Below are 22,738 nucleotides of genomic sequence, written 5' to 3' on the forward strand. Positions count from 1 at the left end.
GGCGTGGCTAAAACGCTTTCGTCACTGATTTCTTTACGAGACATTTGCAAGAAAACGGTTCAAGCTTTTCTAAAAATTTCAAGTACTCTGTAAAGGGTACATTCTGTTTAATCGTATGAGAAAAAAATCCAAACGAAAATCGGTTTTTGGAAAATGTTATTTCGGGTGTTTCACTTAAACGACCATCGCCCATTCACTTATCATAGTGTTTCACTTAAGCGACCATACGAGTAGTATGCCTGGCGGTTTTCTGCTCTTTGGCCAGCGGTATAACAGATTAGCCAGCGGAAGATGGCATATTCCGCTGGCAATACAGCATGTAACGCTTGTACCTGTCAATAGGACTAGAGTACATGATATTGTTAATAACACATAAAAATACTATGACATTGTAGTAAGTACTATACTTAGTGCGCTGTACAGACTCATCAGCTGTACTCTCTGCGGTACATACGAACGTTTACTATACCGAAATAACAACCTCGAAATTATAACTTCATACGAATCATGCACCACAGTATTATTACCACACTAATAAGAATAACATAATACTAAACAGCGCACTGGTAGCGGTGGGTATCCCCATGGATACGCCTACTATCAGTTACGTGAAATGCTTGTACAGTTACAATAGATGTTGTTACGGTCTTTACATAATGTACAGTCAAGAATTTATGGATTGCGTAATAATAATTTAAACTATTTCAAAGTAAATTAAATTTTCATATCTGATTATTATATGTGTTTATTAAGGATTATTGCCAGAAGATTATGTACAGCATATTCTTTTAGTTCTTGTTGATAGCTATATAAGTTCTTGAAGACGTTTTCAGCTGGACAAGCAAACAGAGCAACGGCAGTGAAGCTCCGGCGAAAAATGCCGTGCAGATAGTAATGCACTTTGATATCACGCAAGTGGTAAGTACTTACTCAGGTACTTAATTAAACGACAACCAAACGTACTAATGCATCGTACAGAAAACTAGGCATGCTGTGGCGTATGTACGTATGTATAGTACTTTGCAGTTAAAAAATTACAAAAACATTGACATTAATCGATGCATTTCGGGGTGGTGTGTGATTTAGCGTGGCTGCAGCTGAGCGTGTTGAGCGTGTGCCTGGGATGCCTGCCGCCGCCGCTTTCCCTTCCACGGCCGCAGCCCAGCGAGCCGCCGGCGTGCAGCCGTAAGTGGCCGTGATTTGCATGGAGAGGGTACTCCTATTATTAACCTCATTTTCAGTGGAGGACATGATCACAGACGCCATGCGGACGAGACAGGACGACCGCCTGACTCTGCCGCTGGCACCGGATGAGCGCCTCCAGCAGGGGGAACTGCGGCGCCCCCGCCTGGGCGAGGACGCGGCGTTCAGCTGCGAGGCGCCGCCCGGGGGCGATTGGCGCTCGCTGACCTGGCTGCACCGCGGACGCACCGTCTTCGAAGGAGGCCACGCCCCGCCGGAGGACCCTGCGCAGCGCTACAATGTCAGCCGCGTGGGTGACCGCCGCCTGCAGCTGGTGGTCTTCAACGTCACCGCCTACTCGGGCGGGCCGCTCCTCTGCGTGGATGCCACGCCCACCCCGCGCTACACCGGCCAGCCACGCTTTATCATTCTGCGCCGCTTCACGCTCCTCCCACAGATTACCCGCGCCAGCGAGGTCTTCGAGCCGCTGCTGCCGACGCCCCCCGTGACCAGCGTGGGCGTCCCCATCATCATCCCCTGCCGCGTCCGCTTGCCGATCCCGGAAGCCATTCTGCGCAACCAAGAGAACCACTATTTCTGGCGCTACAAGGGCCGCATCCTCCGCCCGCTCACGGAGCTGCCGTACGGCGCGCTGCCTCCTTCCGAAGAGGTCTTGAGGGGAATTTTTTTTAACCGGAAACCAACCATATCCCCCAATCTTCCCGGACAGTTTCTGGACTATACACTGGAACTGACCGATCGGCAAGCCAGCGCTGGCGCCGAGCTGCAGTGCTTCTTCCGGCCGCATGAAGGCGCCCATGAGTGGGTCTTCCAGACCACTACAATCACTGTTCTCAGCGAATAATTACGCTAACATATAAAGTTAGTACATCGATTCTATCAAGCCTGCTGTCGGCACAAATTATTTTAATTTAAACATGGAAAAAAACATCTGTATTGTCAGTCGTTCTGTGTTGATTTTGCGTTGGCTGAATGTAAACGGCGGCACTAATTTGGAAACATGTGAGACGACATTATTTTCACGTATTGGTTAAGTTCTGTGCCCACGGGTCCGCGAAACAGCGCAATGATTAATCAGACAAGACTGCAGCTAATGCAAGTTGTGTTTTAAGTTGCGTACGTAAATTACGTACGCCACCTATTTGGGGTTACTGATCTCATTCTTTACCAAAGAAACTTTTGGACTCGCCTTTGTAGTATAAAAAACGCTCTGAAAGATGAGCTTAGGTAATTTTTGATAATTATTTTGGAAATTCGCTAGCCACTTCGCGTTAAGATAGTCCTGTTTGTGGGCAGCAGATTGGCGGTGAACTGCTCGGGAATGGTCAAGCTGCCGCAAGAAATTTCTAAGTTGGATGTCGAACACGGATTTTCTGTTAAAACTGACTGTTTTGTCAGCAGCAGACAAACCGACAACAGCAATATTTTTCCAAAGCCGCCCATGGTGGATGCAGTTCGCTTGGTGTTAGAATCTACAAAGCCTTATTAAGAGTTACAAGGTGGGTTAAAATCCTAGCCTAATGGTTTGTCTACAAGAAAAGAAATTTGCTGTGAAATTCGTGTTTGGCGCCTTTGAAAATTTTTGTATGAAAGGTATTGCTGAATTTTAAAACTTATCAATTTTTCCGCTAAGCAGGGTTATTAGCCGTGATTTGCTTAACCATTTCCAGTTTATTCTTATATAATATTTACAGTGTAAATTGCTTGTTACTCGAGGATGGAGATTTCAATCACCAGAATTTAAGTTGTTCAGCGGTTGGTTTAGCCTCCAGTCGCAGGCGGACAGCCATTATTACTAACGTACTGCAGATTTGTCTTCATATGCACTAACCTAGGGATGCGGGATTTCTGGTTAAGAAATTGAATAATCATTATGGTAATATGGTGACATGCAAATCGACCGGATCACAGTGGAGAAAATTGCAAAAATGTGTGCCGTTTTCTTGCGATTAGTACAAAAATCAATCCCAAAAGAATGATTGGAAATTATTGCATGAGTGACATATTTCACAAACATTTCTACTTTTAATGACCAACAGCAGTGTCTTGAGAAGACAATAAAAGTTGCTGCAGTGTAGCCTGCCAATGGTCATGCAATCATGCATAAAGGTAAATGCGCGTTTTCCTTGATACAACGTAACACATACCGGAAAGTTCCTTCAGGTTTTGTGTACGGTTATTTTTACTGGAACTTGTATTTTTATGGATAATGTCTTAACCCTTTTTTGTATCCGCTCGAGATTATTGTCAGTGTACGTTGCCTACCACCACTAATACTGAACGAACTCTTTATGTCTTACCGACTCTTACGACTTTACATAGAAGTATACCACTATCAGGATAGATCCGAGGAAGAGAATAATTGTATCAAGGAAATGACTAACATATTCGGAAATTTCTGTCCCGCAAGAACGTAATTGCACGAGTGCATATTATTTACAGAGCAGTCCATTCTTATTTCTTGAATTTATTGCCAATTTTGTTTGCCATACTGCTGGCAAAGTTTCTGCCAGCTATCTAGCAGCAACGTAGCTGAAGTAGACAACTGGCAAAACTTTGCCAGCAGTATGGCAAACAAAATTGGCAATAAATTCAAGAAATAAGAATGGGCTGCTCTGTAAATAGCAAGTATGCTCTCATTGCACCGGGAAAAGATAAGCACTCAGCATAATAATAATAAGGAATTTATTGTCTTCGTGCGAGGGTCGTGCCCTTTTACAGCAGTGGACAGTGTAGCAATTTTGCGTATAAGAACAAACGTGATGGAAAGTGATACAAAAATGCAAACAACAGTGGAAAACAAAAAAAAATGACAAAAACGTTGGTGTTGGACTGAGTGCAGTGATATGAATGCAGTGAGTGCACAAGCCAACGTTGTTACGTTTTTGCCGGCTGAGTCATTCACTATCAAGTCAGTGTAACATGGGTGTGTTGACTCAACTCTTATTAAACTGTAACCAATGCTGCTTGCACTAACAATTCATGCGTCCTGCAACCATACATGATACAACCATCACAGTTCTTGCGGCATACAGCAACGCATTGCGTGTCTTAGCTGATTTCTTCGGGCGCAAAGCGTAATTTAGGCGAATCTTTATCATAGCAACCTCATTACCTAATCTTTTCTAATCTTAAAGCTTCTGCCGAGTAGCAATCTGTACGAAGCTTACTAACGCCTCGGGAAACTATAACAAATTTATTCCAAAATTTGGTGACGTGATGGCTGACTGCCTCCACAACGAACATCTGTGTACCAACCAGAGCGTCCCTTTACAGAATGCCTTTTCTGCCCCAGCGGAAACGGATTACGCTCATTTCGGCAACACGATCAACAGTTTGCGTGCTGCCGGAACGCTGTGTGATGTTGTGGTAAAAGGTATGGAGGTTTCAGCCCGCGGAATCCCGTGTCATCGGATCATTCTGTGCGCACACAGTTCATACTTCCGTGCCATGTTCACCATCGGATTGAAAGAGTGCCATGAGGAGACAGTTCAGCTGCGGAATATATCCAGCAAAATCCTGCAAATGTAAGTACTTTTCGTTATAACTTATATAATACTCATATATTATGTCTTATATAATACTCGTATATATATATCTCTAAACCGGCATTAATCTGCAGGGCGATTGATTACATTTACTCGTCCCCCATCATCATCGATGACGCCAATATTCAGGAACTCCTTGCCGCTGCAGTTTTCTTGGATATTCATTCCTTAGCCAATAGGTGCTGGGAGTGCTTGGCCCACCGACTAGATGAGACGAATTGTCTGTTTGTTTACTGCTTACCTCATGCTCAGACGAACAGACCTTACCTGATGGAACGAGCAAAGGGTTTGGTTTTTCGACATTTTAACGACATCTCCCATAGCCAAGCGTTTTTGGAGCTCAGCCTAGAAAAGGTAAAATTATGTAACATATGCATTTCACGCTATTTTTGTGGCTAACGGGCACTGCGCTGACCGTCACAAGATCGATTGCTAACAATAAATATGTAAATAAAAAAATCTAAGCAGCCTAGGAAAGTAAGATCTTAAATAATAATATTATAAGAAGCCTAAAAGAGATTAGGAAACCAGAAAGTTAAGAAGCTTCAGCAAGATTCTAGCTCGACTTGATGACGGTCGACGACGGACGAAATGGCTGGTCTATTTGCCACAATAATTATGGGCGTTACCGAATATTTCATTATGTTGATTATTATTCGTAAATTCTGTTTCCTCTTTTCACATCTCGAACACAGATAATCGAGATCATCAGTTCGGATGATTTATGCGTGGAGCAAGAGAACGAAGTTTTGCATGCTGTCACCCGCTGGTTACACCATGACCTGGACAATCGTCGGCCGCAATTTCACGAAGTTCTGCAGTTTGTTCGGCAGCCATTTTTGACGCACACGTGTCTTCAGTCCTATAACCTTCTGAAAAAATACGCAAATGAAGACAAAATACTCGGAAAGCCTACGCTTGATCTGGATCAGATGGACGAATCTTTACCTGGCACGACAGAAGCGCATTCTTCGCAGAATCATTCAAGAAAGCTGTACGGTAAGGTCATCTAATTACACTTCGGCTTTCTCGCGTTTTGCCCCTTTGAGTTTGTAAACGAGGCATTTGCGAAATATGAATTCGCAGTGAAGAAAGTATCAGCACACAACAGCCAGTATTCTAGTTTCTCGATGTTTCCCAGGTTCAAATACAGTCGTCATTTGTGCTGGAGGCTGCGCTCGTGGCGAAAATGCCCTGAACTGTGTAGAGTGTCTGAATCCCACGAACCTGTCGTGGTCACAGTGGAAGCCTCTGCCTAACGAAGTCTACAGTCCCGGCCTTGTGAATTTGGATGACGGAGCATTACTCGCATGCGGCGGTTATGATCCTACTTTGGAGAATCCCATAAACAACGCTTACCTATACGATACCAGTCTCCATAATTGGAAGGAAATCGCCGGAATGCAGACAGCGCGGGCTTACCACGGTGTCGCATTCCTCAATGGCTTTGTTTATGCTATCGGCGGGAACAAGAAAGGCTCGTACTGGCAGCACCAGCTGAGCAGCGTCGAGCGCTACGATCCTTACATCAATCAATGGGAAACCATGGCTAGTTTACCAATGCCACTGTCCTGGTTGGCCGCTGTGGCTCATAAAGGTCGTATCTACACTTTTGGAGGTCTGACAAAATCGGGGTCTGCGGTGAATGGAGTATTCTGCTATAATCCCGTTAGTAATTCCTGGAGTAAAGTGGCGGCTATGCCCACCGCGCGTTTTGGTGTGTCGGCTTGTGTCGGGCCGGATGGGCTTCTTTATGTCATCGGTAAGTGTGTTTCCGCGTAGAATGTAGGACTAAAAATACTGGAAACTGGGCAGCCGGTCCGTGGTTCACAAATGTAATAATAAAATCAAGAAACAGCGTGTAAGAGAAACACACCCAGTGCTCATAAATTTGCCAGCACTGGGGTGGAATAGCGAAGGGCTTGTTTGCCTACAGATAGTATGCAATAAACCGAAGTGTTGTACTTGTTAGGTTTACGTTGTAATTAAATGCTTCTAAAGTGAAATTTATTCCAGGTGGTCATCATGGGGATTTTGGGGAACACGAATTCGGTTGTGTCGAAGCATACGACGTCGGTGCCGATCGATGGTTTAGTAAAAGTATGGCCGCTAGATGCGCATAGCGCTGTGTATTATTAGCGCATGAGCATAGTGCAGCTGTAGGATTGTAAAGAACAAATTTGTGCTGTAGAATTTTAGCGCTGGTCTTTCCGCTGAGCTAGTAGCATTTTGTCTTTTTTAGACAGCATGAACAAGGAGCGCTTCAATGGAAGGAGTGTATGTGTGAAGGATTATATTTACGCTCTGGGAGGATGTATCGGCAGCGATTACGGGGATTCTGTTGAAGTGTATGATCATGTGACAGATTCGTGGACGGTACTAAAAGCACAATTGCCGAGCGGGAGAAATTCCTTTGGATGCGTAACTATGCGCGTTAGGAAGCCAGTACGAAATCGGGATCCTATTTTCGGGTAATTTTCCTTATCCAGTACCTGTATTTTCAGGTGTGTGATATGGAAAACGCAAACAAAATAAACGAGGTGGGGGGCTCTGTCTTCCGACTACTTAAGAAACTTACCAGAAATTCCAACCAAGGAATGTAGGATTGTGTCATCCCCGAGGTCTACTTCTCTAAAAGCAGCTGTAACACTATTCTAGAATATGTTTCCAGGAAAGACAAATCTAAATCGATCTTTGAGACCAATTTTTTATAGTGGTCATTATCTCGTTACCAAAATTTTGTTTGTTTTTCCAATTTCCCCAGTTTAATTTATGAGAAAAGTGTTATTAAAAACAGCATTTTAAAAAAGCAGTGTTCACAAAACAATTTAGCTGAAAATCAAACGAGAGGTTTTAATGTAAAACAGCGACCAGTGACCATAAAGCTCTTCGTACACACACACTGCCGAAAAAAATGCAAATAAACTGTTGCATAAAGCATAAAGAATTATAATAATTTTAAAGGATATTCAAGGCTTCATATTACGCTGGCACACACCATACGCGGACGCCATTTGTTGTGGTTCCAACGTTTTCCAACATCCTTGGCACTGGAAATTCCTCTCCGATGTTGTATCATTAGAGGCTGCGCACGGTGATTGTTTCTCGTGACCACACGTAATCTTTACGAAATGCGAGTTTTCATGTGCCAGCCGCAGTAGCGGTTGCAGTGCTTTGCTGGTACAGAGATCACCGGTTAACAGCAAAGGATTGCCTCCCAAATCCACTGTGACGTTTGTGGAATGCTGTAGGACATTTATTAAATCGTCTGGGATCGATGGGATTTTGTTTCCCGAAAGATTGATGTAGATTAAATGGGAAATATGTAGCGGTGAGGAAGCTGCGAGGGCGGTGATGGCGTTTTCGGGGGCGTCTAAAACCTAGAAAATAGTTCAAGGTAATTAGAAAAAATTTATGATGATTCAACTCAGTTTCTTTCCACATTTAGTAGCCAGTACTTCTTATCTAAGCAAGGTAATTAATTTCAAATCTGCGCTCCAAATTTGTGAGATTTTCTTACAGTATCTATAAAGCAAAATCGCACGTTTTTGCCTTCTGCTTAAAGTTCTCGAGTAACGCGTACGCTGCTCCACGGCAGACATGAGACTGCGATTAAGCAAATCCATCGGCTACAGTATTTATGATGTACAAATTTTATCACAGATTTTTATTTTGTTAAATGGTTTATGGGAAATTTTATAAAGGTGTATGTAGTACAATTGCTTAATAAATTCGCTGTCAAAGTACAGTTGTATAGAAATTAGTAAATGTTGACGGCCATAGCTATATCCATGGCGGTACTAAAGAGAAGGCGTACGCGCGCCGTTTGTGACGTCACAGTAAGGCAAGCAGCCCGCTAGCGCAGTGCTTTAAGGCTCGTAGGCTCCATAGACTGCTATGGTGAACGCATTTCACTTCCCGTGCTGTGAGATCACCGAGTTATAGCTCAAAAGAAAGAGAAAAACATTTCAAGTTTTATAATGCAAACGTCTTCAGTATTAAAAGCTAAGTGAGATTTTTAGAACGTTTCGAAAGTAAGCCGAGTTAGCGTACAAAGTCGATGCAACGGTCGGTCCAGACCGCGCGACCGTTGTGTGTTAATTGCATACATTTTGAAACCTTTTTACAACATGTAATTAAGCGACTTGAATTGCACACATATTATACGTTGAAAATCTTAAAATTTTTTTCTCTTTCTTTCAAGCTATAGCCCGTTCATTTTAAACTTAAAATCGCTTAACATGGCAACCAATGGAGCCTACGAGCCATAAAGCATTGTGCGGATGGCTGGCTTGCCTTCTCATGACGTAGCACCGGAAGTAGGCGTGTCGCGCTAATGCCTTCTGTTTAGTACTGCCATGCTATATCCTATCCTCACTGATCGTTTACCCTGACTTACCTGTAAAGCAGCCGGCAGAGATGACAAGTCAAATTCTCTCAATCGGTTTCCATGTAACATCAGCTCCATTAAAACCGGCGCGCCACTAAAAGTTCCCGGTTGAATTTGCTCCAGTCCCGCATCGTGTATCAACAAGGCCGTCAGGTGGTCGAACCCATTGAACATACCGGCATCCAGTGATAGCAACCGTCCACCAATAAAATTCATGTTTTTAATAGTGCTTCGTACATTGGTCAGCCAGGATGTGATATCCCCAGTGCTGTTAAATTCAAAATTAAGGAAACTAACGCCCTGCAGATCAGGCCATGCCGGCAAGGGTGTGGCTTTCTTCAGAAACGAAGGAGTGGTCCAATCACCCATGCTCAGGGTGGTGATATTCATAGGGAACAGGCTGGCGTCGAACTGATCCGGGATATTTAAACTGCCACAGATCAATACTTGTGGATCCGTTTCAGCGCATGGATGTGTCGTTGTAGCTGAAAGCGTGGTAGTATGTATTAGAACAAGCTGTAGCAGCATTTTCCAAGACTTTTCCATGATGTGTCTTAATGTATCAAAATACACAACTTCGTAAACGTTTTTCATATAGAATGGTTAGAGCATCAGACGAAGAACGCAGCGAGAAACTAAGAGTGAGCGTTTGCAAGCAGTCTTATTCAATCTGCAACGAACGCTAGCTGGCGGCAGTAGCGTAATGGATTTGAGCGGATGCATCGGATACAAAGCCGCTTTTTTAGCGAAAATGTTTCAGTTTTCAGCCGGTTACACGATGTGCTTGTATGAATCAACAACAGCCTCCGGGCAGACGTACGCCATGTAATTGCATTCCGCGCGATACAATGAAGTATGATACATTGTTCAGCTTCAAATTGAAATAATATTCTTCATTCACCATCACAGGTGACGGAATATAGCAGTACAGTACGTAAAGTGACGGTTTTACTCGTACATTCTACTTTCTCGATCTTTCTCTTTTGTGTTCGGATTTACTTTTGGTTGTGTCTACACGGATGCGCCGTGTCTATATAAGTCCATGAGTAGCAGTACTTTGGATGAGTTCTCTCATTACGAGTTTTGGCAGTGATCGGAGTTTCTAATTAAAATATCGTCGGAGATGCAGTCTCGCTTCGCGTAGATTCGTAGACTTAGCTATGCCACATTGAGATATTAGCTCATTCTCTGTCGTTGAGTTAGGTCGGTAGGATAGATTATTACGGTAATTATTCCTATCGTACTGATCTCTCCGTCATGGCGCCCACCGATGTTCGAACCTAACCGATGGCCAGCTAAATAAACTGTGACTGAAATTGTGATTGAAATGGTGAATGTCAGCTTCTAGAGAGTGCTCAGTCCGGGTACAACTGTACTGACTGGACGGATGTCCGGGCAGCTGGTCTGCCGTCTGGACGCCTAAAACGTTAGTAGTCCGGGTACTGGCGACGCGTTAGTAAGGGGAAACCCTGCTGATCCGTGCCTGCGACCCACGACGAAAACCTGTAATTGTTCGGGGGCTTTGCTCTGTCTGGACGCTGGGCAGTTTGACCTGCCAGCAGGGCGATGCAGGGATAACCTGTATATCGGCCCACGAGCACTGAATCGAAAATCGAAAGTGAAATGAAAATGAATATGAATTGAAGAATGGAAATGACGAAATGTGAAATGATGAATGGTATTTATTAGCGCAAGCCAGTTTCACTCACACAGAATATAAAGAGAACAGAAATAATTACAGTAAAAATATTTCCCTAAATTTCTCGGCTCCATCCATGGTTCTGAGTACGGAAGCAGCGTTGCCTCTTTGGATTTCAATCGACAAACGCTGACGGAGAAATTCGAGTGAGCGAAGCTCGCCAGTATGCTGCTGTAATCGTTTGCCAATTTCCTTCACTAAAAGTGATGCCGACTTTCCCCAGGGACCAAAAGTCTCGAATGCAAGAGGCGCAAAGATGTATCGGCCCTCCAGATAAGCATACAACTTGGCTTTTTTATCTTCCGCCTGCGCTGCTGCGGATCCGGCGGCAGCCGAAGTAGACTTTATATGGGACAAGGCGACAGTATCCACGCAGGTCACGTCCCATGCCAAGCACATGCCACGTTTCCAGGCAAACGTAGTGCATCCGTCTGGGCGGCGACCGGACGTATGGGACGTACCACGCGGTTCCAGTTTTGCTGGGACGCCCGCTGAAACCAACGATCGGCACACAATGCTGTTAAGTCCACCGTGTCTAGGATGACGTCCAGCGGAAAATGAGCATGACAGTCCGTGGTGGCCATATACATCTACGGGCTTGTGACATTTCGCGCATGGATGTGCTTCGCAAATGACAGCGCCTAACCTGAGCCCAACTGATATCTTCAGGGTGTCGTCGTCCAGGAGGTTGCCGATGTGAGCTGAAGGCAAAGCATTCAACCAAATGCCAGCTTCCGGTTTTGATTGTGCGAGGAGTCTGGCCCTGTTTATTTCATCGTCATGAAAGATCTCAAGCAATGTGGACAGCGATGCATTGCATAACGGTAAATCCCACGTTCGTTGTGAATTCCTGAAAGAGGCCTCCGGGAGTTCCGTCTGCCGGGATTTAGCTTTCCACGACTCCTGTGCGCTTTCAGCGTCCACTGCCGGGTGATGAGGAAGCAGTTGCGGCATTAGTTCGGATACGGAATGAATCGAAGCCAAATAGGCTGGGAGGGATAATTCTTCCGCCCGACGGATGCCGATACCGATGAATTGAATGATGAATTGAAGCTAAAGCAGGTACTCGTAGCTTCTGCAGGGCACGAGTTTCCTAGAATTCTAAAGCGTAGCGGTTACGTAACCGACTGTGAGTAGACCGAGGGTCGAAAGCAGTTTCCTTGAGCTAAAGTTTTTTGTTTGCCCGAGCAGTGCCTGAGCATTCAAAGTGTCGACACAAATCTTGAGCTATAGTTTTGTATGCGAGAGCGAAAAGCGAGAGCATACAGGTGCACCATATCGTAGCGTAGCCATACAGCCAGAGCAATTGCGAGCGCTGTGAGCGGTGAGAGAACACCGGAGATCATAATCTCAAACTGAAAATCCAAAGTATCCGGGTGAGAACAAAAGGGTCTACCTGGAAGCCAGTGTAACAAACACTGAAAACAAAAGCGTAGCTAAAGTTTCCGCGTAGAACAAAAGCCTACCTACACTGCGAATAAAGCCGTAGCTGAAGTATCCGGGTGAGAACGATAGTTCCTCGGAAAGTCAGTGCAATGGACACGGAAAGTGTAGCGTCAACTGCATACGATAATGCAGCACAGCAAAATGAAAACGCCGTACAATTTGGCGGCATTGCTGATAATGAAGAATTGTGGAACGACATGCACCCGTTGCAGTCGGAACTGATTGAATCGTCGCTTGACCAGAATAGGTTTGAAGCAGCAATTGAAAATTGGGATGTAAGAATTGATAACGAAATGAATGTGAGTGAACTGAAAGAGATTGCTTGGGCATCTCTTTATACCGCGCTTGCACTTCAGAAGAAGTACATCAATGCTAATCGCATATGTCATGCGTTAAACAGCCGTAATACGAGTATGGAGATTGAAAACAGTGCTTTGACTGCTGAACTGGTTAAACTGCGCAAACAAACTGGAAGAATTGAAAGTGAACGCCGTGTTGAAAAAACACGAGCTGATGAACTGATGGAGCGTCAGTTAGCTTTGATGTTAAAAATGGAAGAAATGCAGCGAATGCCTAAAGTCAGTGACAAAATACAGTATCCGCAAGTGTACAAAGGTACACAAGAAAGCGGTAAAGTAGAACGTTTCATAATGGACTGTGAACGATGCAAAGATTTGAATGGCTGGACAGAGAAACAATTGATTGAAAAAGGACTGTCATACGCACTGAAAGGTGACGCGTATTTGTGGTATGTCGAAAACAGAAAATTAGATCCAGATAAAAACTGGAAATTATGGAAAGAATAAATGATGTAGCGATTTTTTTTTCGTTACGGTAAGTACTATCATCACCTTATACGGTTACAGGTTATACAGAAATGGAGATCTTTGACTAAATAAACGACAATGTCAAATAAACCTTCCTGCTGCTGGGCAGCGTTGCGGCTTTTCACGTTGAACGGCTAGTTTTGCTACCACCATGGTCCATGGAGGTTTACGACCATGGATATCGTAGTGGATAGCGTAGATTGCATGGCTGCGCATAACTTGACATAATTATGTCCATATCTTTATGTTCATTTTTATGCCTGAGTGTTTGTGAGCTACGGTCAAGTTGGAGTGAGAGGAAGGTGGGACTCATCTGGCCTGCAAGATCGGATGTGTAATTTGCAGTGGTTTGTTACCCGTGTTTTTCAAGCTTTCAGGTGTTTACGAGTATGAGTATGTGTGTTAGAAAACGGCACAGTGGTCGGGAGTGCAGCTGCCAAGGTGAATCTGTCAAGGTGTCGTGAATATGACGTCGTTATGTCGTGAATCTGACATCGTGAATCTACACTGTATTTCCCTTAGTAAACGTCCGGCGGTAGACAGTTGGTTAATTTAACTTAATTGTATCCTTTTTAACATTTTTAACGTAATCAGAGTAGAAGACCCTGTGCCCACGACAGCCGCCCATACCACCGCCTACCTGGTTGGCTCAAGCTCAAGCACAAATATCTTGATCTTCGCCAACAGCGGCGAGAGCTATTTACTCCGCTCCAATACCGCTATTTTCCCAGAGGTTTTCCTTTTATGAATACTTCTACACTTTGTAAAACAGACTGTATCACTCTGTCTTTGCGTAGTATTCTGTAGTGTATAGCAGTAGCAAGTAATGATTGCAAAATATCGATATTTACAGCGGCGAGAGCTATTTACTCCGCTCCAATACGCTATTTTCCCAGAGGTTTTCCTTTTATGAATACTTCTACACTTTGTAAAGCAGACTGTATCACTCTGTCTTTGCGTAGTATTCTGTAGTGTATAGCAGTAGCAAGTAATGATTGCAAAATATCGACAAAATATCGCCAGAAATATCGGCTACCGATCACTTCGGCCGTTTTCATTTCGGCCGCGCTCATTTCGGCCAAGTTTTTCGGCCGCCACTCACTTCGGCCGCCACTCACTTCGGCCGCCACTCACTTCGGCCCCCATTCACTTCGGCCGTCATTCATTTCGGGGCAGACTGTATCACTCTGTCTTTGCGTAGTATTCTGTAGTGTATAGCAGTAGCAAGTAATGATTGCAAAATATCGACAAAATATCGCCAAAAATATCGGCTACCGATCACTTCGGCCGTTTTCATTTCGGCCGCGCTCATTTCGGCCAAGTTTTTCGGCCGCCACTCACTTCGGCCGCCACTCACTTCGGCCGCCACTCACTTCGGCCCCCATTCACTTCGGCGGTCATTCATTTCGGGGCCACAGAACATTTTAGCGGAAATTGGGTTTTCCAAAACTTTTAATATGCACCGTGTAACTACAGAGCAGCTAAGTCCTTACGCGCAAAAAGTTGATCGGTTTCTATTTAATTTTGCACACACAATTTGCTTGAGCAGTTTTTGAAGTGTAACAGTCACCATAATGTCTCATATTCCCGATTGTTCTGATTAACACCTTAACCTAATGTGAGACGAGGCTCACTAGCGTTCACGCCCGTGGCGCTAGGCGCTACGCCTTAGGATTTCGTGTCTGTGTTGTGTCTCGCTCTGATTGGCTAGTGGGCGCGGCATAGCACGTGCTGCACAGTGATGCACACTGTGGAATTGGCTCTACGTTTTACGATCGAGCTGCGCCGATCACTTGTTGATTTCTGGTCTCCAGACTTTCAATATTATTAAAAGTCAGCGATTACGGTGCGACGTTTTGTGTTTCCGCATAGCTCGCGATCCAGATCGTATCGCTCACTCCACAGGATAGATCCCGTTTCTGTCTCTGTCTCTGGATCCATTCTGGATCTAGCTTTAGATGGTAGCAGAGCCGACAGCGGTTCTCTGATTTGATTTGATTTGTGTCAGGCAAAGTTGGCCTTTTATCCGACGCGATACCCGTGACCAGGAAGGCACAGGTCTGTTACACAGCAAAGCGCACACCACAAGCGGTGCAAATTCCTAATCTGACGCGGATTTCCAGCTTCGGTTTTCGGTACGGTATCTTCAGCGAAGAACCGTGCTGTTTCCTTAGCTGTGCAAGAGTTCAAGAGTTTCAGTCGTCAGTGTTCCTCGGTGTAGAGTCTTCAGCGAAGACCTACACTGGTGTCACTGATACTCGGCAAGGCTTCAGCGAAGCCTAAGCCGTGGGCCACAAGAGGCGAAGCGCCGAAAGGGGCGCACGGGGAAAAGACAGATCAGACTCCACCAAACTGGTCGTAGAGCACCACTACTGTTGCTACGGCACAGCCGGCACAGTAACAGACTAATAGCGCGAGGCACGCTACGGAACAGCGGCGACGCGGGAACGGATTTGGAGAAGAATTGGATCATCTGGATCATTTTTCCCGTGGAACGGACGGACGTGGAACGGACGGACGGTTAACAGGTAGAAAAACCGTTATTAATTACGGGATTGGCTAGTTGATAAATTTGGCAATCTCTATTGGTTCGTACTGAGCTGAGCGTAGACGTAGGCGGAGTTTTGCACACGGCGCGCATGTCTGGCCGTTGACCGTGACGTCAGGCTAATATAAAATTTAAATGGTTTAACGTGATTGGTCGGTTATCTGAGCTGTGATTGGCTGAAATTTGAACTGAATAATTTGAGCTAGCGGACCAATAGGAACGGAGTAAACAACGTAAATGGGGATTTTCCGTTGAACTTTAACTGCAAAGAGGCAAATTGAGATGAGACGAGATATTTGAAAAGAAAAGTGACCTTTAACTGAAATTGAGCTGGAAAGTGACCTTTAACTGAAATTGAGCTGGAAAGTGACCTTTAGCTGAAATTGAGTTGGAAAGTGACCTTTGATTTGAATTGAGCTGGAAAGTGACCTTTAACTGAAATTGAGCTGGAAAGTGACCTTTAGCTGAAATTGAGTTGGAAAGTGACCTTTGATTTGAATTGAGCTGGAAAGTGACCTTTAACTGAAATTGAGCTGGAAAGTGACCTTTAACTGAAATTGAGTTGGAAAGTGACCTTTTGAGTTCAGACGATTGGGAAAGTGACCTTTACCAAAAAGTTGGAAGTGATTAGTGACCTTTAGGATCTGAAATTGGCAAAACGTGACCTTTAACGAAGTCGAATAGTATAGCGATATCAGCGGCTGTAGGATTTTGTCTGTAAACGTGTTCCGAACTGTAAAAGCGGTTTCGAAGTTTTGTCGTAAAAAGTGACCTTTAGGGCAAATCTCTCGAACTTTTTATCGAAAAAGTGACCTTTAAACGGAACTTAGCCGAAATCTTTCAATCGAAAAGTGACCTTTAACCAGGACTTTGAAAAATCTCGAAGTACGGAGTGACCTTTAGGACAATTGATTAAACCATACAATAACGTGTGTGTGAGAACAATTGGCAGGGGCGTCAAAGTTATCCGATCAAAATGGACAAAGACAAGGAACAACCCACTTCTACCGGCAGCCAGGGAAGCACAAGCTCCCGCAGCTCACAGCAAGGCGCACCAAACCCGTACAAAAAGGATTTGCACACATACTTGCGTCCAGTTGGACATGAGCGGAATACTCGAGCGCCTAAGGCATTCGAGAAGAAGGAATCGCGGGGCTCTGATAGCACTTATCAGAAGGCGCTCGAAGCGGTCGCAAATCAGGAAAGCTCCAGTGACGACCAGAAGCACACTCCCGCGCCTGCGGCGGGAAGTGAACCGATGAACCAGACAAAGGTCACTGGGGAGGAAAAATCCACAGAAAGAGGAGCGGAACTAGCTGGAGCATCACAGTCGGATGCTACCACCAGCGTAACGGACGAGCAGGATAAAAATGTAAACCTGGCTCAAATGGAAGTTGAAAAGACAAAGGTCACCGAAGAGGAACTGTCTGTACTGGGATTGGATGACCTTTCACTGAATGATAAGACCGCAAGCGATGACCTTTGGGCAACTCCAATGGTGTCAGATGAATCGAATGAATCGTATTTCACGGACGACGAAGCAACGATGAATATGTCGTTCCAATCTGCCATGAGACAAGCTGACCGGGCCGAAGGGATGACACCTTTCAAGGAAATACCCGAGCACCTTATCGAAAGGACACAAACAGGAAAGGTCATTAACGTACGACCACCGTCACCGAATAGTCCTACGTCAACTCTGAAGAGACGCGTGAAGGAATTGGAAGAAGAGCTCGAAGCCAAGGACGGCCAGGAGATGAAGAAGAAACAGGAATATCAAAACCGGATAGGATCTCTGGATGCTCGCATTTATGAATTGGAGCAACAACAGGCTGACTTGGAAAGCACAGCGGACGGATGGAAGATCAAATACGAACGTCAAAAGGAACTCGCTGAGGAATACCTAAAGATGGTAGATGACAGAGAAATGGAAGGTCATCTTGCAGTCAGTGACCTTTACGAGAGTATGTCGGAAGAATCAGCGGAAAGGTCACGACACTTAGTAAAATTGAAGGACGAGTGCGACGCATTGAAACAAAAGGTCACCGAAGCGGAAGCTAAAAGAGACGAATATGGAAACAAACTTGCGGAAGCTACACAGCGACTGTTGACAAACACTAATGAGGTGTTTAAACTCAGAAATGAGTTGAAGCTGCGAGATGAGAGCATCGGAACTCTCCAGAAGGAATCACAGGACCATCAGAGAAGAGCCGACGATGCCGTCAAAGTGGCTAAGGGCCTGCGTGATCTTACAGCCACCGAAGGCGCACGGTTGAGCAATGGAATAAGACAGGTCATGGAAGAGAATAAGGTGCTGAAAGAAAACATCGGAAAGGTCACCGAAGAGAATACCGAGTTGAAAGGAGCCGCTAAAACAATTGCCGAACAGGGCATGAGGTGGAAACACGAGGCACACCTCTTGGACGTAAAGGTCACGGCGCTCGAACTGAAAGATAAGGAGTGGCAACAATCAGTCCACCAGAAGACACAAGAGATCATTAAACTCAACACGGAACTGATTGATATGACCCAAACAGTAATGACGAGAGAAGACGAGGTCACTCAGACAAAAAACCAGCTGAAGGCGGCAGCCGAGGAATATACGAAACTGGAAAGAGATGTGACCCAGTTGGTGGAACACATAAAAAAAGCGGAGAATGACACTGAAAAGGTCATCCAGGAGAAAACGTTCCAACTCCACCAGCACATGTTGAAGGTCAAGGAGGAGAATCAGAACTTGAAAACTGAGAAGGAAGAATTCCAGCTGAAAGTCAGACGCCTTGAAGAAGAGAATAAGGCCCTTAACATGTCGAACAAACACAAGGATGAACAGCTGTTGCAATATGGAGTCAGAATTGCAACAGTGGAGTCACCACCGCCCAGTTACAGTAAAGCACATGAAACGGGCACGGGCAAAAGTTTCCACTTTGAGATGCCGCTACGAACTGGTACCGGTAAAGGAAATGTTAAAAATGAAACGAACGGTGACAAGGGCAAAGACGACAAAGAACTACCATCAGGAGGTTATCCGCAAACGAGTCACGGTGATCCCTCCCAATTTCCCCCGCACATCGAAACGAACGTCTTCATCGATGAAGGGAGAAGAGACCGACCGCCCAGCCGGCAAGAGCGCCCACGGAAGTCCCGCTACGGAAAGGCGAAACGAAACCAAAATGACGACGAAAGTAGCGAAGAGGAGGATGACCCGACAGCAGAAACGACAGCCGCACAATTGACAAAAGCACTCAATTCGATGGCTCGGAAAACGACGTTAGTGACCTTTGATGGAAGTCGCGATGCAGTTAATGGCTGGACACAATTGGTCAGGGATACGCAGCGAACCTACCGACTTACTGATGATCAAATTTTAATCGAAATAGCTAGCGCGGTGAAGGGACCGGCAAAAATCTGGTTCGAGGGAGAGAGAGAAATCGCACTCCAGGAAGAGATCGAATATACGGTTACAGAATGGATGACCAAATTCAAGGATGAATATGGTGACCGTGACGAAGAAGTTCTTGGGTTACGGGAAGCCATGGCAAGGAAATTCGACCTGGGAAAAGAAACACTTGACCAGTTTTACCAGGCGATAATGAAATACAAAGCGAAGCGAATTATCACTGAAAAACAAGCAGTCGGTTTCCTGATCGAAGGATGCAGAATAGACAGTGACCTTTATAAGGCACTGCGAACGCAACAGTGCAGAACACCAACCGAGATCAAAGATTTCTTCCGACATTGGTCGGCGGGAGAGGAAAAATATAAAGCACCAAAAGGTCAACGCAACCAGGACTATGTCACAATTCGCACTGGACAAGTTGAAACGGTGCCACAACAAAGGGTCGCGGCAGCACCAGTCCAGCAGCCGGTTGAATACCGAAGGGAGGCTCCGATGCAAGAAGTCACCAAGGAAGTGACCTTTATCGACAGCCAGACGGGACAACCACTTACATATGCAATGGTAGCTGCGATACAGGCGGCGGCCCAAGTGAGGCCAGTACCCCAGAATGTGGCACCAGCGAACGCGGTGTTACCACAACAAGGAATGGGTAACGGAAACTTTGGTGGGAACGGATATGGAAATGGAAATTGGAATGGAGGTCAAGGGAACTTCCAGAATCAAGGTCAAGGTCAAGGGAACTTTCAGCCAAATAGAGGAAACCAGAATAACTTCCAGCAGAATCAGGGGTCACGAACGGAATTCAAATTTCAAATGATTGATGGATGGGTTGCAAATGGTGCGCAGATGTGCCAGTACTGTATGTACGGCAACCATCAAACACAGGGATGTAAGTTCGCAAATACGCCGCCAGAGCAGAATCCGAACCTGTTCGCCTTCAGAGAGTGGCAACGCCTTCGCGCCACGGGCGGCTGGCGTCAGGCGGTGGCAAACGGATATGACCTGATCGCTCAATGGTATCAGGCGAAAGCGAACTTTCAACAAGGAAACGGAAACTATGGAAATGGAAATGGAAATGGTGGCCAAGACGGTGGCAATCGTAGTGGTTACGGTCGCGGCGGCTTCAGAGGAAGAAACAGAGGCTTCGGTCGTGGAAACTGGAATGGTGGCAACCGAAACGGCGGAAATGGAGGTGGCCAAGGAAACTACCAACAGGGTGGTGGCCAATATAATAATGGCGGCGGCGGACAGAATCCTAACCCGGCAAATGATATCGGACAACAACAAGGAAATTTACAAGGAAATGTGCAAGGCGCGCAACAAGGTGGGGCGCCGGTTCAGGGAAACGAACAAGATCAGTAGGCGCCGGTGAGCCTACTGATCGACCCGACCCTAAACCACCGGATAAAAAGGGAAAGGAAAGGTCACCACTGCAGAATGGCACTGCAGTGAATGTGACCACTGCAACGGCTATAAGGATGCCGTCGGCGCAAAAAGAAAGTGGACCGGCTATATGGATGCCGCAACCACAGCAAACGCCTATATGGATGCCGCCACAGCAAATTGAAACGGCTATATGGATGTCGTCATTGCAAAAGGAAATTGAAACGGCTATAAGGATGCCGTCACAGCAGCAAAACGAACTGGTTATCGGGAAACCAGTACAAGCGGATAAAAGGTCACCGCAGAATGGTACTGCGAGTGGAAACGCGCAACGGGACCAAAGCTCACCGCAGAATGGTACTGCGAGTGGAAATTGTCGTGACGGTAGCGCGACACTGCGAACAGCGCAGCAAAATGAAAGGTCACCGTACTGCAGCGAAGAGGTGTTAGCGCAACGACGCGCACAACGAAACGCAAAGATTCAACAGGCGTTTCTGAATCAAAAGAAACCGCAGAACGACACTGCGCAAGAGGAAAACGAGCAACATGCGAAATTCCGAAAATACTTGGCAGAAAATGATAAAGTGAATGAGTCACGTTGCGATTGTTACGGAGGGATAAAGCCAAAGTTCTGGAATTGTCCAGAGGACGAAGATGAGAAGTTGATAAGACAAAAATGGATGGAGCAGAATATCACTGCTAACAGAAAAGATGAAAGGTCACCTTCCGTAGGAAAAGTCCAAGTGAAAGGTCAAGGAGCGAATGCGAACGCTAAAGGTCACGGTGAAAGCGCCGTGTTAAAAGGTCAAGAAACAGACTTGACACTGCGAACAGCGCAGCAGAAGAATAGCGAACCGGCACAGCAGAACTCCGATGACTCACTTGAAAAAAAAAATGGCATATGGCAAAAAGTAGCCTACAGACCGAATGGGAATCACGGGATGTGGATACCTGTGACGCAAAAAGCGAAACAGAAAGCGGGAATGTCTCAAGAAGATTACTGGGACATGCGAGAATTGCGAACGCAACATGAGAGAAAACGACTGGAAGAATTGGTTACCGGAAAAGAAGTTAAAAGGTCACCGAACCTTGCTCCAGTATTCAACGCAACTGAATACAAGAATGCACAAGCTGACCTAAATAACTCGCGAAATGCACCACCGAAAGACAAACCGTCGAATTATGGCGAAAAAGTTCCCATACAAAAGATGTCAAACGGCGGATTTGTTATAAAGCGCAATGAAAGGTCACAGGACTTAGCGCAAAATGAACAGAAAGGAGGGTCAAACGAGAATGCGCAAATGCAACAGAGTAGCGCAGCCGAAAGGTCACGGGACTTGTCACAGGCACTGCAAAAGGATGCCAATGACAAGTCACCAGCTCGAACTGATGGAATGTCCTCGCAAATTGATCCGCCGAAAACGAATAATGAAGTGTCAGCAAAAGTGATTGAATGGATGACCGAAAAGGGATATGATATGGTTACATATGAAAGGTCACCAAATGAGATGAAAGATAGCGAAGCAGATGAATTGAAGCGAGCTGACCAAATAACAAGTGAAGTCATTGAGAAGTTGCGAGATAAACGAAATGAAAACCGCAAAGAGGAACTGATCCACGAGGCGATAAATGAAGTGACTAAAGGTCACGTGGACAGCACAAAAGCAAATCCGCAAGTGCAGAACAATGAAAAGGTCACCAGCGGTAAAATGGCTGCAGAAAAGCAAACAGATAAGAAAGAGCCGCGCAAATTTTACGACGTTCGAACTGATGTGCCACACAGGATTGACAAGTTGAGGGAGATACTGAAAGGTCATAGCACTCCGGCGAAAGGACAAGTGCCTCCCGACATGGATCCGGGACCGGTATCTCTAATTCCTGTGAAATGCAAGATACACACATTGAAGATTCAAAACGGAAAATTGCCCAAAAGAATTGAAGCGTATACACATGAAGTGAAAGTGGGAGACATAAAGGTCAACGCAATGTTGGACACCGGTGCTGAGACGTCGCTGATCAGCAAACCGTTTTGTGAAAAGAATGGACTTCATATGCTCCCATTGCCACCAGACAGACTGGTGAAGATAAATGGAATTAGCGGAACGTCAGGATTCCTGGTGACGCACTACTGTGTAGCACCAGTGACCTTAAGGAAAAAGACTAGTGAACATTCCTTTTACGTCCGACCGAAATGCGATGATGTACAAGTGTTATTGGGATTTGACTTCTTGGAAAAGAAATTTGTACTGATGGACAATGAAGGGGAGGAAGAAAAAGAAGATGACCCCAAACCA

At 45.4% G+C, this 22,738-nt stretch overlaps 3 protein-coding genes across 5 annotated transcripts; all 3 read left to right on the top strand.

The window, feature by feature from the left end:
* The first annotated feature begins 684 nt into the window (after positions 1-684).
* On the top strand, positions 685-8,299 carry LOC129582968 (kelch-like protein 12). Of its 3 annotated transcripts, XM_055474605.1 has the most exons (8): positions 685-918; positions 4,480-4,730; positions 4,826-5,105; positions 5,447-5,750; positions 5,893-6,513; positions 6,768-6,851; positions 6,994-7,222; positions 7,716-8,299. In XM_055474605.1, the coding sequence occupies exons 1-8, from the start codon at positions 895-897 to the stop codon at positions 7,831-7,833; spliced, it is 1,911 nt and encodes a 636-aa protein (XP_055330580.1). In that variant the 5' UTR covers positions 685-894; the 3' UTR covers positions 7,834-8,299. The 3 variants fall into 3 exon arrangements, with proteins under 3 accessions (XP_055330580.1, XP_055330579.1, XP_055330581.1); XM_055474604.1 differs by lacking the exon at positions 685-918 and having other exon boundaries at positions 4,244-4,730; XM_055474606.1 differs by lacking the exons at positions 685-918; positions 7,716-8,299 and adding an exon at positions 7,256-7,609 and having other exon boundaries at positions 4,244-4,730; positions 6,994-7,196.
* On the top strand, positions 959-2,275 carry LOC129582969 (uncharacterized). Its single transcript, XM_055474607.1, has 2 exons — positions 959-1,185; positions 1,242-2,275. The coding sequence occupies exons 1-2, from the start codon at positions 1,059-1,061 to the stop codon at positions 2,045-2,047; spliced, it is 933 nt and encodes a 310-aa protein (XP_055330582.1). The 5' UTR covers positions 959-1,058; the 3' UTR covers positions 2,048-2,275.
* Positions 8,300-14,810: 6,511 nt separating the features above from the next.
* LOC129583132 (uncharacterized) lies at positions 14,811-20,430 on the top strand. Its single transcript, XM_055474846.1, has one exon. It carries the CDS (start codon positions 16,638-16,640, stop codon positions 20,421-20,423), a length of 3,786 nt encoding a protein of 1,261 aa, XP_055330821.1. The 5' UTR covers positions 14,811-16,637; the 3' UTR covers positions 20,424-20,430.
* The last annotated feature ends 2,308 nt before the right edge of the window (positions 20,431-22,738 follow it).

The sequence above is a fragment of the Paramacrobiotus metropolitanus genome, unplaced genomic scaffold (assembly GCF_019649055.1).
Source record: "Paramacrobiotus metropolitanus isolate TYO unplaced genomic scaffold, Prichtersi_v1.0 Parri_scaffold0000009, whole genome shotgun sequence".
NCBI lineage: Eukaryota > Metazoa > Tardigrada > Eutardigrada > Parachela > Macrobiotidae > Paramacrobiotus > Paramacrobiotus metropolitanus.

What these genes read in the sequence shown, in the direction of transcription:
- LOC129582969 (XM_055474607.1), top strand. Translation starts at nt 1,059, where the DNA reads ATGCATTTCGGGGTGGTGTGTGATTTAGCGTGGCTGCAGCTGAGCGTG. An exon ending in CGAGCCGCCGGCGTGCAGCC is followed by an intron (nt 1,186 to 1,241) that starts GTAAGTGGCCGT and finishes CCTCATTTTCAG; the next exon opens with TGGAGGACATGATCACAGAC.
- LOC129582968 (XM_055474604.1), top strand. Translation starts at nt 4,423, where the DNA reads ATGGCTGACTGCCTCCACAACGAACATCTGTGTACCAACCAGAGCGTC. An exon ending in TCCAGCAAAATCCTGCAAAT is followed by an intron (nt 4,731 to 4,825) that starts GTAAGTACTTTT and finishes ATTAATCTGCAG; the next exon opens with GGCGATTGATTACATTTACT. An exon ending in TGGGCTTCTTTATGTCATCG is followed by an intron (nt 6,514 to 6,767) that starts GTAAGTGTGTTT and finishes AATTTATTCCAG; the next exon opens with GTGGTCATCATGGGGATTTT.
- LOC129583132 (XM_055474846.1), top strand. Translation starts at nt 16,638, where the DNA reads ATGGACAAAGACAAGGAACAACCCACTTCTACCGGCAGCCAGGGAAGC.